Source organism: Citrus clementina, unplaced genomic scaffold (assembly GCF_000493195.1).
Source record: "Citrus clementina cultivar Clemenules unplaced genomic scaffold, Citrus_clementina_v1.0 scaffold_1, whole genome shotgun sequence".
NCBI classification, from domain to species: Eukaryota; Viridiplantae; Streptophyta; class Magnoliopsida; order Sapindales; family Rutaceae; genus Citrus; species Citrus x clementina.
The window spans coordinates 9,340,065-9,353,671 of NW_006263303.1; the positions used below are offsets into that span (position 1 = coordinate 9,340,065).

Consider the following 13,607-nt stretch of genomic DNA (forward strand, 5'->3'; position numbering starts at 1 on the left):
GTTTTAAGTCACAAAATGGTTTAAAATCAATCAAGTTTTAAGTCAAAAATAAATCGGTGTGTACAATACAAGTCTAAGGGTTAACCAATATTCAATAAGAGGCAAAATGATTTCTAAGGATAAACCAACATACTACTTCTAATCAACCGGATAGTCCTTTTTGCTTATTGTTACTCACTGGACAAATCCAGATAACCAGATATAGAAAATCGGTAGGTCATTTTCTTAAAGGTTACTCTCGGGTCACAATCCGGATAGCCGGTTAAGAAAATCGATAAACCATTTCTTAATCTTTCCTTTCTGGACCTTAACCGGTCAGTCGGTTCCTTTGAAACGGTAAGCCGGATCTGCGTTGGCATTCATTGGATTATAACCGGTAAGCCAAATTTTACTTTGGCACTCACTAGAAATAATCGGTCAACCGGTTAGGGAAACCGGTAAACTGTTTTCAACTTCTGACTTTCTGGATACAAATTGGTTAGTCGGTTAGTGCAATTCGGTAAGCTAGATTCGGGTTTTTTAAACAATAAACTATTCACCTTCTCTCCATTCGGCAAATTGATTCCTTCTCTCACTAAAAGCCATTTCCTTTCTCACTCATTCTCTCTCTCAAATCTATCATTCTTATCGATTTCTACTCCAAATTGATTCACAAAAATCATTCCCCATCATTCTTTGTGCTCAAAATTATCTTCAAAATCTTGTAGTCTCTTATGCTTGTATTTGGACACACTAACATTTACTGCTTTATGTTGTTTTATTTTCCATTTAAATTATATGAATGTTTGTTATGTTTTTTGATTATGTGGATTTGATATGATTGTTGGTTATGTTTTTCACTTATGTTTTGGATAATGTAGAACTAATGTGCTTGTCTTGAGATTTTGATGATTAATAGGGGGAGCTTTTTACTCTTTTTGATGCTGAAGGGGGAGATATGATAAGTAATGGGGAAATTTGTTTGTTATGAAAAATATTCATATGCATTTACGTAGGGAGAGTCTTTTAAATTATTTTCAAATTTGTTTGTAAACTTGCATTGATTAAGGGGGGTTTTTTATAACTAAATCAAATCTTTATAATTTTTTGTCATCATAAAAAAATGGGAGATTGTTAGTCTATATGGTTATAAAATGTTGATTTTGATGATAACAAACTACATGTTTTGGATAAACAAAGAATTACACATTATGCTTTTATAATAAGAAAATGATTTTATGAAATTAGTTATTTATCAAAATGTGGACTAAAATGAAAAAGTTTTTGCCATCTTTGATTTTAATAAGTATTGTTTTGAATTCTAAATTTAGATCTATTTATAAATATTTGAAAGGTTGTGGGCCATACTATAATTTCTATAAATTTTGGACTTTACCATAATTTTAATAAGTTTTGGAAATGACAAGCATTATTTAGAAATTTTGAAATTGTACCTTTTTGCAAAGGTTTCTGACGTTTGGGCCATAATATAATTTTATAAAGATTTTGGGCAAACTATAATTATGGAAAATAGTTGTTTCACTGTAGCAAAGCGGCTAACCGGATTCAGAAAGTGGCAAACCGGATGTGCAAAAATTTAAATATTTGAATATAACGGTAACATAAAGCGGCAAGCCGGATTCACAAAGCAGCAAACCGATTATCACTAGAAAGTTAATAACGGCTAGTTTTCTTCTTCAACTATAAAATGGTTCAAATCAAATTCATTTTAATACATACAACAATAGTTATCATTCAGCATTCATCTGCAATCTGAGCATAAACTTTGTGATTTCATTCATTCACACACATTGCGCTTTCATTTGTAATCAAACACATTGTGTGAGAAAAATTTATTTGTTATCATTTTTGTAAAATCAAGTTGAGAGGTTGTAAGTGTTGGGATACACTTGGTGAAGAGATTGAGGATAATCTCTTGTTATAAAGGTCCATTGACACCTTGAAAGTCAATTGTAAGCATTTGAAGCCTTAGGAGGCTTGGATAGTGAAATCCTCAAGCTTGGTTGCTTGGAGGCGTTGACGTAGGCGAGGATTGTCGAACTACATAAAAATATTTGTGTTTGCTCTCTCCTCCCTTACTCTTTTAATTTTTGACCATTTTAAAATTTATTATTTTTTATTTCATTAAGACATTGATTAAATTATTGTGTGGTTCGTTTATCTTAAGTTTTAAAAACTCAATTCACCCCCTTGGGTTTCATAACTAGTATTTCATGAAGTAATGACAGTTTCACCAATGAAGTCATAACACATTATAAGAACTAGAAAATCGTCAATGGGCGGTACATAGCACGGTACAAGCATGACATGTATCTGTATAGCACGACACAATATAAGCACGTTTTGGTAGGGCACCCGGTACAAAATGACATGCACGCGAGCTGTGTTAGACTGTGAATTTTAGGCACGTGGACCTTAAAATCACGATCATAGATAGGATAAAAGACAATGCATGAAAAGATCCATAATGAGCACATTTTACTTTTTAATAAAAGTAGACTTAAAGTTTTATGATTTTACAAATAATTTGAAATTAAATATTTTAATATATTTTATCAACGCAAGTTTGTTACATTAATTTAAGAATAATGATACAGCCACAAATTCTTGTACAAACTTATTTTGTACAAACTGATGTGGCATGATAAGATTGGTTGAATTAAATATCACTTGGCCCACATGATTTGTTTTTATTAATTTATATTTTCATTTAACCAATGAATTAATGCCACGTCAGTTTGTACAAAATAAGTTTGTACAAGAGTTTGTGGCTGTATCATTACTCTTAATTTAATTCTTAGTTTCAACTAGAAAAATACTCTAATTGTTTTATTTTTATAATTTATTAAATGAATAGATGATATCATGATTTTAATAAATAAAATTATAAATATCGTGATCCTATAAAATGTAAGTATCAATGTCATTGTAGATTGCGATATATGATTCTACATAAGTCTAAATTAACAATCAAGTTAACCCTTAAGAAAAACTTATTATTGTTATTGCTATTATTATTATTAAGTATTAAAAAGAATTCTAATAATGTAGGGTTTAACTTAGTAGTTAATATTACATTATTTTATTATTGTTAGTTTATTATTATTGAATATGGGCTTGAATTTTAAACTTTTGATTCTATTGAATTTGGCTAAAGGCACATGGACCCAAAAGAAGTATTAGGATGGAAAATGGTATGCTAACAACTTGACATGTCCTCTTAAAATTTTTTAATGAAGGAAAACAGTTTGATCATGCTTTTTTCTTAGGCATGGCCCACGGCACAACATGGCACATGTGGGCACGACGTGTGTGTCAAGCTAGGCCTAAGTAAAAAAAAAAAAGTATGACATGACACGACATAAAGCATATGGCGAGCACGACATGGTACAATAAGAGCCCGAGCCTGCTTAGGCCTTCCTTTGATGTCTCTAATCATAGCTTGGTGCCCACCAAAATCACTTCCAAAGTATCTCTCCTAAAATCACATGTATCCCATAGAAAAGAGTGGACTAGTTGGGCAGCTACCTAAACCATCATCAACAAGTTCAGTAGCCTTTCAGTTCAATTGACTCTTTTGAATTAAGCCAATCAGGGTTAAGAACATTTTTCAGTAGGGACAATCTCATAAAAGACAATTATCCAACCCTAAAAAGTCTAAAAAACTTAATAGGAACAACTAAATTACTCCTTAACCCCTACTTGAGGAAAGAAGAAATCAATGAAAGTTTGCCACATGTCCAAAAGACAAAGATGTCCTCAAGAGCACTCTTTTTACAAGGTCAAGTTAATTTCACAAAGAAGACAAGATTTCTCACTCTCACAACACTCAAACTTTCTCTTATTTTAAGGTTTCTCTGAAACCCATCAACTTCTCTAGCCTTTATCTACTTAATTGTTGGAGTACCATTGCAAGCATCACCTCTAACGTCTCTTTTTCTTTACTCTCAAGATTGTCCCAGTTTTGACAATCCCTGGAAAACCATCCTGAAGTAGAACAACCCCATTATTTACAAAATCAATCCTCAAAATGAAACTCTCAACTACAAGAAATTTGACTTTTTAAGATGATATTTTTTACAACGCTTTGAAATTTGGTCATGAAATGATATTTATTGTGATGAATTTATGAAATCGTATCTAATAATTTTGTCTTGACTTGTGTTATATTTTGTGACCAATAATTTTATTTTGGAACACAATATTTGATAATGATTCAATCTTTTTGTGACAAATATTATTTTAGTCACTGAAAAACATATTATTTTAGTGCAAAAATTTCCCTCCAAAATTGAAACATTTTGGGACAATATTTCATCATTTACGACAAAAGAAATGGTTGCGAAATATAAGTTTAGGCGACGACACTATTTCGTAACTAAAAACTAAGTGTAAGTTTAACTAAACTATATGTAACACATATATTAGTCTCTAAAGCTATTTTTATTTCTTATAGTTTTAAGACCCAATTTTTTGGTCCTGGATGAGTAATTATAATGACAAAACTAAAAGTAGTAACTAAAAGTTTTGTCTTGAATAACACTATATTTTTTTGACCAAGTTATTTCTTTTTTGGGACACACTATTTGCTATTTGATACAATTTTCTTGTGACGAATATTATTGTAGTAAAAAGAAATTTTTTTTTGGCTCAAAAATATCCTTGAAAAATTGAACATTTTGGGACAATATTTAATCATTCACGACCAAAATAAATGGTCACGAAATATAACTATAGATGACAAAACTGTTTTGCAACTAAAAAAACAGGTGTAAATTTTGTCAAAGCATCAATAACGATTGAAATTAGTCTCTAAAGCTACTAGGATTTCTTATAATTTTAAGATCTTATTTTTTGGTCGTAGATGAGTTACTATGGTGACAAAATTAAAAATAGTAACTAAAAGTTTTGTCTTGAATAATGTTGTATTTTTATAACCAAATAATTTATTTCGTGACGCATTGCTTAGTCTTTAATTTAAGTTTTTTAATGCACATTATTTTAGTCGCAGAAGGACAAGTTCTTTTTTCCTTTTTAGCACAAAAGTTCCCTTGGAAAAATAAACATGCTAGGACGATATTATTAATAGTTGCAAAACATAATCATATGTGACGTGCGGTGGCGGCTTGCACCTTGTAGCAGTGCTGCGCATTCCCTTGAGACTTGAGAGTTGAGTGTGAGTCTTGAGTCATTGAGTGTGTGGTGCGTTATGATTTTGAGAGTGTGTCACGTGTTTGAGTGTGTAATGACTAATGTGTGTGTGTGAGTGTTTATATATATACATGTAGAGCAAGAATCTTGACTCGAATTTGATTGGGCCTCAAAACTTGAGCTTAAGCACAACCCTTAACCCTTAAATTTGAGTCAAAGCCTAAAAATTTCAGACCGGATTAATCAAACAAAAAATCCACTTGGGTTTTTTTGCCATCTCTAATTTCTCATGTGATTTTGCCATCCCTTAAATTCAAGTCAAAGCCTGGAAATTTCAGACCGGATCAATCAGGCAAAAAATCAGCTTGGGTTTTTTTTGCCATCTCTAATTTCTCATGTGATTTTGTTATAAATTGGGCCAATGAATTTAATTGTAATTTGGCCTTAATTCCCACAGCAACAAACCTAAACAATATTTAATTGTCTCTAGTTTTGGTCCTTTTAAGCACAAATTATTCCCAATTTTCAATTTATTATCCTCTTCAATAAAATAATTCAATTAACTAAAAATAATAAATAAAAATAACTAACAAATATATAAAAAAGGTAATATATATATATATTTATGCCCATCATTATGGAGATAGTGGTAAGTGCCAAAAGAAATATAGCCACTTACATTACACCACGTGTCTAGAAGTACTTTAAATATGTATAACGAATAGGATCAAAGATCAGTAACCATACAGTAACTTATATAAAAAGCTTGAAAATAATTAATGATTAAACTTGGAAGCATCGACAATAAATAATACATGATTACTTACTAAATTACATGCGGGGAACTAAAATATAGATAAAATGGTTATTGGGTCTAACAATATAAAAACCAAAAAATAAAACGAACAGTAGGGATTCATATCCAAAAAGAGATCTCTCAGTAACTCCGCCTTTCTGGGCATATAAATAGAAGCCAAAAGTATTGAGAAATCATCTTTTGGTTAATTCCCATTCAAGACAAGAAATTTAGATTTTAAATCCATAAATTCTCTTAAAAGAAAAAAATACTAACAAAAGCATTAGAGTGCCTTTATAGGTCTATGTTTGAGTCCGATTTGTGAAGATTCTCGAGAAAGAAAATAATTGATATTCAAGCTTGCCAATTTAACTAGTATAGTTTATCACTAGTTTATCACTTGACTTTTCTTCAGTTACATGAGTATGAATCATTGAAGATTTTTTGAACCTTCAATACCACAGTATGAAAAATGTGAGATGATTTAAAAAATAAAAAATAAAACTAATCAACTAATAACAATCAAAGTGTGGATATGGTAAGTTGGCAATGTCAATGGGTAACTTAAGCTATCTCAGTCACAACCATACAAATTGTATCACATGGTCAAGCTATGCAAATGTTAAATATCCCACCACCAAACAAGTCTTTAGAATGCATTTGGAATATTACATTGCATTATATTTGTATTATGGGTGCGTTTGGTACACGTATTATATTATGCTGTATTGTATTATTTTAATGTTGTATTACATTAGCACTGTATTATAATAATACTGTACAATATTTGGTGCTACACTGTACTGTATTAATTTTTAGTTATACTATGTTTGGTGTTGCACTGTACTGTATTAATTTCTTTTTGTGATTAATTTTAATTATATATTTAGAAAATAATATCTACTAGTACTTAGAAAAATACTAACTATAGAAGCGTTAAATTTAAGAATTTTTACATCAATTTTTTTTGTTTAAATAAAAGAATCATAATTCTTTATGTAAAACTAACAAATTCTAAGATTTACAATGATAAAAGATTTATTTTTTCAATAATTTGTAAATATATAACCTATGAGATAAAGATTGAAACAAATAATTCAATCAAATAGCATTTAAAAACTATCACAGCATAAATAAAACAAACTATCACAAGATTCATTCAAAGTTAATACATACTCCAAAAACATCACAAATTAGTAAAGTAACACAATAGTTGTTTGCGTCCGATAATTTAAGTACACACATCTACAAGCCAAAATACTAATGCAAAATATCATTGTTCAGTTAGAAATCCATACTCTCTAATCAAATTTCACCTCTCCTCTCATGCTCACGCAAAAGCATCCTAACATAAGCCAACTTACAATCACGATCATTTCGTAATACTTTGAAAGCCTTTATATGTGAAGGCTTCTCAACCATCAAATTTAAGGTAATAAGCTCGTCATCCACAGAAAGTCCCATCGAAGCAAGCTCTCTGCCAATGTAATCATGATCTTCACTACTTCCAAACATATTCTGAGACATGTCAGTGTTGGCTTGGTGAAATGCTGAAACCAATTTATCAATACCACCAGCAATTTGTTCATCTAATTTAGACCTCCTCTTGTTTGATGATTGTGAACGTGATCGAGTAGTGTATTGAGAATTTGAAGGCAGTGTAGTCGACATTGGAGAACCTTCATCATCAATCTCATTATCATCATCATTTATTTCTTCTTGAAGTGCTGCATTAGCCATATCATTTGGAGTTTCTGCTGAACTTCCAGTTGCATGGTCTTTTCCAAATATATTTGCTAGCCTCTCATAATATGGAAATGTCTTATATCTTCAATTGCTTGCATCTTTATGGGACTACAATAATAAAATAAGATAATTAAATAAACTTTATTATATTCATAACAAACAAATTAAGGACAATGTTTATAAATGATGACATAAAAAGAAATAATTTTCTTTACTAACCTCCACATATGATCTCCATACTTCGTCACTGTCAACCAGTACACATTTTCTCAATTCATTCCGACCAAAACCGCTAGTGTTCAACATATCAAATATCACTCCATAAGTTTTCTTCTATATCCTTATCTTAGAGTCAATATGTGGATATGCCTTCAAACTGCTCCCTAGTAATAGTTTTTCTAATTCATTTTCAATATATTTGTAACTTCCAGATTTAAAGGTGTCGTTATCAACTCAACCACCATTTGCAACAACAGCATCTAAAATGTTCAATATTGCCTCTTCTGCGTCTTTTGTCCATGCTCGTCTTGATCCTGTCTTATTTCCAGTAGTATGGCTTGGTCCTCCACTTTCCATTCCTACAAAATAAATATTATAACAATTTTTTGAACAAGTAACTAAAATATAACACCAAGTCAATTCACATCAATAAACCTCGATAAATTTCTAATGACATCAAATATAAATACAAGGTTACAACCTTAGACATTTTCCTAATGACATCTATATACTAACAAAAGTACAGCCTTCGATGCTTTCCTAATCACATCTATATACTAACAAAAGATGCTTTCCTAACGATCTCTGTATACTAACAAAAGTACAGTCTCAGATATTTTCCTAATCACATGTATATACTAACAAATGTGCATGCTCGGATACTTTCCTAATGACATCTATATACTAACAAAAGTACATGCTCAAATGCTTTCTTAATGACATCTATAAATTAGATAAGTCCTAATTTCTAAGCCGATTATTATACATAGTAGTAGCTAGATCATTCCTCCAGCTTGTCCATTATCTGAAGCTTCAATGCTACTTATACTATCATTATCTTCTACTTCATTATTAGGTAAGTCAACTAATTCATGCTCCATTGGATCCACAGACATTTCTCTCTTAATAAGATTATGCAATAAACAACATGCAGTAATAATGCGACATTGGGTTTTAATTCGATAAAATGAATGACTTCGAAGAATAGCCCATCGCGTTTTGAGCAATCCAAAACACCGTTCAATTACGTTTCTTACTGATGAATGTTTCATATTAAAGAATTCTTCTTTATTGCGAGGAGCACACCCATCTCTCTATTCCGATAAATGATATCTCGTTCCCCTATATGGTGCAAAGAATCCTTCAACATTTGTACATCCGGCATCCACAAGATAGTAATAACCTATTTATTTCACATAAGCATTAATATAATTTTGATTTTGAATATGTAATTTGATTAAATTAATTTTTTGGATTGAGTAATACTTGCAGGAACTTTTAAACCAGTTGGTTTATTTAATGCATCGCGAAGTATTCTTGAGTTAGAGGCAGAGCCTTCCCATCCGGGCATCACGAAGATGAATTTCATATCTCGTGAACATACCCCTAAAACATTTGTAGCAATCTCACCCTTTCTTGTTCGATATCTTGGTTTATCATTTTCTGGCACACGGACTCTAATATAAGTTCCATCCAATGCCCCCAAGCAATTCTACATGCACAAAACAAATGAAAATTTAATTAGCATTAAATTATCAATCGCTATAATAAAATATAAGTAATTGAAATGTACCTTAAACCACTTCCACCTCTCATCAGTGCAATTCTCTGGTACGGGATCTGGCACCCTTAGTAAAATATCGTGTAGCCGTAATACTCTATTTAACACTGAATTGAAGTATCTACTAACAGTCTCACTAGATCTAAATACCCTACTGCCAATTGTGCGATTCTTAACATGATGAGACAAAGTGTATAGGAACATGCAAACTTGCGCTTCAACAGCCAATGAACCACTAGCCTTTAGTCCCCTCGATCGAAATAGCTCACATAGTAGGCCAAATGTCCTTCTATCAATTCTTAGTTGATTTACACATTGAATGTCACTATTGCCTATAATGCTATCTAAGTATTGTAGTCGAGTAACATGGAATTGGAATGTACGACTATGAATCATTTTTCTTTCGTTATGCCTTCGGATCAACATTATTAACAAAAAACACATCACAATGAACATGAACCTCAATTTCATTTGCCACATGATGAAAGAAAATTTTCTTCCCATGTCCATATCTAACACAACCAGTAAAATGAGGGAAAAAAAATCAGCTAGTGGACCATTTGATAAATTTCCATAAAGTTAGATTAGATTTCCATATAAGGGCTATATTTCAACACTTGAGCTAAATAGAATCACAAAGAAGAGAATAGAGGTAGATGATGATGGTAAATAATAATAACAACAACAACAACAACAAAATCATGCCTATCACACGATAAAACAGAGAGTACAAGAAATATATTGAAATCCAAGGAATTATATATCATAAGTCATTTCTTGTTGAACAAATAATAAATGGTAAGAAATTGAACTCATTGGAAGCAAGCAGCAGCCGTTGGAAGGAAATTCCAATTTACGTATTTGTTTTGCAACCTAAATAAAAATAACCCATTGAAATGAATAAAAAAGATGTCAATTTTAATGAACAATTAAATCTGAAAAAAAATTCATATTAAGGTATGCAACATTTGCTAGCTACAATAGCTATAAATATGTGTGTGTATTTAGCAACTAACAAGTCCTTATAAAATTCATATGAGTACTTAAACTCAAACTCTTTTACTCATACACTAATTTTTTTCCTTTTAATTTATAAATGGACAACAAAACTTGAGAAACGTTTTTATCCCCATACAACATGAATTTGTCTAGGAAAAGATTATCCATTGCACCAATAATACTCTATAGGTGGTCATGTATTAAATAAAAGAAGATAATGTTCAACAATAATGGTATTTTGATTTTTTTTGTTTGGTCTTTAATCATTTGTTCATAAAGTTACTGTCTTTTTAAATTTTATCTTTTGACCAAAAAGTGTAGCACAATTAGTTAGTAATGCAAATTCTTACTAACATAAATAATAATAATAATAATAGTTAATTATCCAGTGTTGCTAACACTATTATAAAAGCTTTAGCTTCCCTATATGCTTTACGCCTCCAATCATCATGATAAAAGATGAACTACCAGTTCCTTATAATGCTTAGACTCCACATTTGGCTACCTATTACTAGTTGTTAATTATGGATAAAGACATTCAAGTAGATGTTTTTCCATTTTACTGCATCATTTCACACACACATATATAAAGTATATGCAGAGATGTGTATTCTTTTGTTCTCATCTAATCCAAACAGGGGCAATTTTCTGCAATTGGCTAAAAACCCACCGCGAGCAATTAGCCCCTTATTTTCCATAAAAATCAATTGCCACCAATGTTTGATTATAACGGAAAAACATGATTAAATTGAAAGCAAATAAAATAAAACCCTAATCTAGAAATTAAACCTAAATTAAAAAATTAAACCCAAATGAAATATCAAACCTTAGGTGGTGAAGGACAGGGAGAACATTTGTATTGCACAGTAGAGATGGTGTTGCAGCGGAGGTGGTGTCACGCAGTGGGGTGCAGTGGAGGTGGTATCACGCAGTGGGTGGGTGTTGCACGATGAGGTTACGGTGGAGTTGGTGTCGCACAGCAAAGGCTGCTGATGTGGTGGTGGAGCGTCGTGGAGTTGGCTCTTGTTAAGCCACTGCACAGGAGAAATCACAGATCGAACAAGGAGAGCTATTTTGGTTTATTTGACGACAAGGTGAGAACGAGAGGGAAGTCTAATTTTTTTGGTCTTAGAAATAGTTGCAAAACCTGCATAAACCCGACCCCCCCTCGGGTTTAGTTTATGCGGGTTTGACCGCATAAGATTTTGAGTTGACCGCATTGTAATACTATGTGATGTAATTGCCAAACATGGTATTGTAATACTCTAATACAATGAGGAGCTCTAATACCATAACCAAACATGCCCTATATGTATTGTATTATGTTATTTTGCATTAAGTTGTATTACATTAAGTTATGATACGATACTATACTTAGTATACTATGAACTGTAATATATATAATATTATTTTATGTTAATATTAAAATTAAATTAATAGTATTTAAACTTATTAATATTTTAATTTTATATTATGAATTTATGAAAATTAGTTATTAAATAATTATTTCTATATATTAATTTTTATAATATAAAAATAATTTAATAATATACTATCATCAAATAATAAAATTTATATTATTATAATATTATTACCTAATATTATATTATAATATAATTTACTTTTATATATTAGTTATTAAAAATTAAACGATATATAATATAAATTGTTATATTATAATACTATATGATATCAAATTTTAATTATTAATTAATTTTTATTTATTAATATTGAATATAACTAATTAGTTTAAATTTATTTTTAAATTTAGTATTTTAGTAAATACTACTTAATTAAAATAGTTTTACATATTTAAAGTAAAATAATTAAAATGATTTCATGTAATAAAAGTAAAATAATGTATTATCATTTATTTATTAAATATTTAGGTTTATTAATTATTTATATTTTATATTATTATTTGAATATCAATATCATTTAAATATTTAATAAATTTAAATTTATTATAAACTATTGAAAAATTAAAAGTAAAATGATTAAAATTTAAAATGTGAATAATGTTTTAACATAATATAGTTTAATACTTTCCTTGAGATTATTTTATGCTCGTTTAATTGTATTAGCCATCTTTTTAATACAATGTAATATAACTAGAAATTGGAGTCAAATATGAGTTAGCATGAGAATAATGTTACGCAATATGGGTAAATTTCGGCTTACCCTCTTGTGAATTAACAATTTTTAAATTGCGCTCTTACTTTTGGAAGCATCAAGTTATCCTCTAAAAGTAGTTAATTTTAATGATTGACTGCTGTTGATTTGTCAAAGCATAAAATATTCTTTTTTTAACAGGTTTATTAACTAACGATTTTAACATTTAAAAATGCTATTTTAATCAATAAAATATTAAAAAAATGACGAAAATCCTTAAAATAAAATAAAAAAACTTATCTCTTCTCAATTTCATCTCCATCAAATCAAAATCACACTAATTGAAATACCCATTGTTTATCCTATATTTCAATTGGTTGGCATGGCTGCGCTTGGCAAAGGATTTGGTTCCTCAGGCCGTGCGTGCAGCCGTGGGTTTGGTTGAATGGCCACGTGCGGTTAAGGGTTTGGTTGCCTTGGGCTAGGGATGGCAAAAATCCCCACGGGGACGGGTACCCTCGGGGATTTTCCCCATTCGGGGAGGGCACGGGGATAATTTTATACCCAATTTTTTATTCGGGGAGGGGACGGGGAAAATTTTTTACCCAATTTTTTATTCGGGGAGGGGACGGGGATGAGGTGGAATCCCCATCCCCTACCCATTTCCCCATTTTAATTTTTAATTTTATTTTTATTTTTAAAATTACTAATAAATAAATAAAAAAATTATAAATATTGTTAAAAATAATAAATATTAAAATAGTTATATTATTAAACTTTTAAACTTAATTAACTAATTAAAGTCTTAAATTTTTAATCCAAACCACAATGATATAGGAGAGAGCTGCCTAATTATAATTTACAACAGTTCTAATCCTAATTCGTATCCTACATTAGCTCGAATTGCTAGAGATATTTTGGCAATTCCAATTACAACAGTTGCTTCTGAATCAGCTTTTAGCACCGGTGGTAGAGTTGTGAGCTCACACCGTAACAAACTTCATCCAAGCACATTGGAGGCCT

At 30.5% G+C, this 13,607-nt stretch overlaps 1 protein-coding gene across 1 annotated transcript; it reads right to left on the reverse strand.

Annotated features, from left to right (window-relative positions):
* Positions 1-8,978: 8,978 nt before the first annotated feature.
* Positions 8,979-10,013, reverse strand: LOC112095882. Its single transcript, XM_024178511.1, has 2 exons — positions 9,486-10,013; positions 8,979-9,404 (listed from the first exon to the last, which is right to left on the reverse strand). The coding sequence occupies exons 1-2, from the start codon at positions 9,981-9,983 to the stop codon at positions 9,150-9,152; spliced, it is 753 nt and encodes a 250-aa protein (XP_024034279.1). The 5' UTR covers positions 9,984-10,013; the 3' UTR covers positions 8,979-9,149.
* Between the last annotated feature and the right edge of the window lie 3,594 nt (positions 10,014-13,607).